We start from the raw sequence: 3,662 nt of genomic DNA on the forward strand, positions 1-3,662 counted from the left end.
CTTTGAGTCGTATGGCCCTAATGGGGTCAGGCAGATGGGTGGGGACCATGCCGGGGTCCATAAAGACAGCTTGTGTGTATGTGTGTGCACGCCAGTGGATGCACATATGTGCTAGTTTTTAATTTTGTAGTTTTTAGATATTAAGATTTTTGAGGGTGGGTCTGTTGATGAACATGGCAGTTTCTAATTAATTTGTGAAACTGTGTCTTTTTTAATATCTCACCACAATTTGCTTGAGGTTGTAGTTCCTGACACCCTCATACTGTGCAGATGAATGCACCTCGCTGGTGCCTGAAAAGATTGGGCAGGACTTTGAGAAGTCTTTCTGTTGCCTCTCTGCCCCCTCCTGTTTCTGGACATTGTACTGTGTTAATGATTGCATTCTTTAGCCCGCCTAACTCCATGCCTTTTTGGGGATTTTTGTAGCAAAGAACGTGTTAAATGTAGCCCACTTGATCATGTAAATATCTTAAAAATTTGGCCGAGGCTACTGATACAAGCAGAAATCAGTTGTTTATCTGTAGCTTTTAACACTTGCATTTCTTTCGTGCTGCAGCATCTTTACATATTTTAGGACAACAATATATATATTTAGTGCAGCTCTAATCAGCATTATATGAAACTTGTGTCCATCTCCTCCGCTTCGGCATGCATGCGGCTGTGAAGCGTGCAGGTCGATGCTCAGTTGGTCAACTCCAGCCCAAGCTTCAGAATGAGACTCCACCCCTTTACGAGCATCAGACACCTTCAGCACAACAAAGCATGTGTCGCTCCGCAACATTGTTTGTCCTCTGAACGTGCGGAATATAGGATTTTGTCGGATTTTGGGCTGTTTGCTTCCACATTGATGCTAATCCTAGAGTAGGTAAGACAAATATAGGATGTATGTTCCTCGGTTGGTGGGGATGAGTTGGTGTTTATTTGTTTCTTGTACATTCGGCGCCATTTTCATACACAGATTGTTTAAATACCCTGGCACGTTGGCCCGATACAGCCTGCAACTGTTTGTGCGGTTTGATTGGAAAAAAAAGTTGGAAATTGAATTCGTATTAAATAGCTACCTGGGAGCTTTACACGATGATTTGTTGAAGCAAATTAAAATGATATCGCCTAAGTATTACACCGATAAAAATAGCCCAGGAAAACGTTACATCCCATATATCAGAAGCGCTCCGCGTTAGCGGAGGCAGCGATGTGTTTTCTCCATGTGTGAGTTGTTTTTGTGAAATTAAATATCCATTAAAGTTATCAAGCTGCTGAAAGAAGGCGCGCAGTTTTTTACTTTTAAGGAAAAACTCACACTAAATCGTTTTTGTACTTTTACTACTAACAGTAGGTTGTATACATTAGGTCATATTACAAAGTAATGCAATTGCTAATAGAATATGATCACTTATAAAAAAGGATGACTATATGGGGAAAATATGTTCTCTTTTGTGACTGATCATCACATAAAGTAGCCTACAGTATAGAGCTATGACAATATCTATAATTTAACATATGAGTTATAAGAAACAAATCCTTAATTAATATTATCTGAAGGTGACACAATTGTCATATGTCATCTCCCAATTCATTCTTGTGTAAAGTAGTTATTGTTCCATATTATGTAGCCTACTTTATATCAGGGTGTTCTTGGTCTTGAATGCTTCTAGGTGTGTACAACTGTTTCCAAGAATGTGTGCAGAATGTTTTTCATCCTGTTTCAGGGATGGAATAGCTTTTGGATTTCATTTTTCTCTTGACATGACTTGCTTTTTACCCAAAGAGGAGGGTACAGGTTAAAAATATCCATCTTTTCTGTGTGTGTGTGTGTGTGTTTGTGTGTGTGTTTGCTACCCATAACACACTTGAGATAAGAAACACATCCAGTAAGCCTCATCTCCATTGATGATACTGCTGGATATATATAGTCAGATAATCTTTTATGAGGTGCTGCAGATATGATGTAGGAAGGATGATACAGCGGCAGCATTAAAGCCTCAGGACTGGAGAGTGCAACAGAAGTAAACACAGGTTAAAAAAATGACAGAGAAAAGACCCGGGTCCTCCAGGTCTCCAGTATTGCTGAATCAGCAGTGTTGTGAACACCGAGCGGCTGAAGTGAAGCTGAAGGATGTTTCTTTGCTCTGCTGTGTGAGAGTGAGGTCACTGAGGTCCCAGGAGAGCTTGCTGGTGTTAATCCTCTTTTGGGAGTTATGATGCATTTGTGCAGTTAGACTACTACTCTGTTGTGTGTGCATTACTAAATAGGGAACAGACTCCACATACAGGGTCATTTGCTTTTCTCTTCGGGTAAAAATTGGGTAGTCTGTGGGTTTCACTACCTTTTTTAAATACAATGTAAACATATGAAAAGCTTTACATACTATTTGCACAAACAATTGCAAAAGTATTCTATTTAAATACAGTCAACTGAGTTCATTAGTTAAATCCTTTAACTAACTCTTCTTAGTATCAAGAAATAAGATACAGATTTTTGGTGTGTCCAACATAAAAAAGAACACTTCTTTCATAATGTGCACTAATGTACGCATTCACTATTCCTTCAATCTGGCTTTGGCTAAGGGGATCGTTGGAGATGGATTCAGGATTGCTTTCAGGGCAACCACATTAAATCAATCAAGCTACTTCATTCTTTTCCCATGTTGGTTCATGTTACAGCATCAGGCTCCCAGACCATCTGTGAGTATTGATCAGTTAAGAACTGGGTTTGGAAAAGGCTTACAAAAAGGACTTGACCAAAATAAACCTTTTGTAGCCCAAGACATTTTTGTTGAATATCCCAAAGTACAAATTTCACTGAATCCAAGATTACAGCTCCAAATTAAAAATTTGACACTCTACATATACCTCTCAATAACCTTAGGATAATTTAGTGCATGTGCCCAGTATAAAGACTTGAGATATTCAGTATTTTGTGTGTATTCACAATGTTGCTGGGCAGGCTTGTGTGCATAAACTGAACATAGAAACAGTTTATCCTGGCACGTGTTAGCGTGTATGTTGGCATGTGTGCCTGTGTTTACTTTGAGCGGTTAATAGGAGCCACCATGTGGCCAGATGACTGATATCCTTGCTTTCAGTTCATTTCTGTTGATTTGCAGCCAGGTAGGCGGGTCTCTACATAAAACCATGAATCAGCACAGCTGATCGCCACTGTGCTTCTGCCAGCTCTTCTCTCTCTCCCACACAGATGCACGCACACCCAGAGAAGCAGATCCGAGACAGAGAATCAGAGTGGAGGGAGGCTGACTGATACTGAGTGAGATAGATACTGCAGGCATGTAGATAGATGGAGATAATCTCACTTGGTCACTTGGGGGATGATTAACTCTAAACTCCTTCTAATTCCTTAAGCCTACTCTCAGAACCCAGGACACTTGCTTTCTTTTTGTCCAAGTATTCCTGCAGTGTAACGTTGTAGAACTCATGTAACTTGTCAGTCAGTGACCGGTGTTTGTTGACTTCCCCCAAAATAAACAAAATATTTCACTGCTGCTCTTACATCAGTCCTATATGCAGCGGTGTGTGCATTTGCGGCTGTGCACACATGTATGCACATGTGCATATACGCGTGCTGTGTGCTGCTCACTGTGAACAGAAATAGAGCTTGTCTGTAAAAGGCTAATTAGTCTGTGCATCCTGAGCACATGTATCTA

The 3,662-nt window shown here is 40.4% G+C and overlaps 2 protein-coding genes across 26 annotated transcripts in view; both read left to right on the forward strand.

Moving 5' to 3' along the window:
* The window catches only part of LOC116691048 (serum paraoxonase/arylesterase 2), a 25,516-nt gene extending 23,552 nt beyond the window's left edge, over positions 1 to 1,964 (forward strand). The window contains exon 12 of the mRNA XM_032518365.1: positions 1,953 to 1,964. The gene's annotated coding sequence lies outside the window, so the exon portion shown is untranslated. The remainder of the gene's footprint in view (positions 1 to 1,952) is intronic.
* The window catches only part of LOC116690995 (uncharacterized), a 34,622-nt gene that overhangs the window by 2,879 nt on the left and 28,081 nt on the right, over positions 1 to 3,662 (forward strand). For 9 of the 25 annotated variants that reach the window (XM_032518255.1, XM_032518260.1, XM_032518262.1 and 6 more), the window contains exon 1: positions 677 to 861. The exons of 2 other annotated variants lie outside the window; for them this stretch is intronic. In XM_032518255.1, the coding sequence (XP_032374146.1) occupies position 861 (1 nt within the window). In that variant the 5' untranslated portion in view covers positions 677 to 860. Of the gene's footprint in view, positions 1 to 675; positions 866 to 3,662 lie in introns of those variants that run through there. 14 more of the 25 variants (XM_032518268.1, XM_032518271.1, XM_032518270.1 and 11 more) reach the window with 5 other exon arrangements.

The sequence above is a fragment of the Etheostoma spectabile genome, chromosome 6, assembly GCF_008692095.1.
Source record: "Etheostoma spectabile isolate EspeVRDwgs_2016 chromosome 6, UIUC_Espe_1.0, whole genome shotgun sequence".
NCBI classification, from domain to species: Eukaryota; Metazoa; Chordata; class Actinopteri; order Perciformes; family Percidae; genus Etheostoma; species Etheostoma spectabile.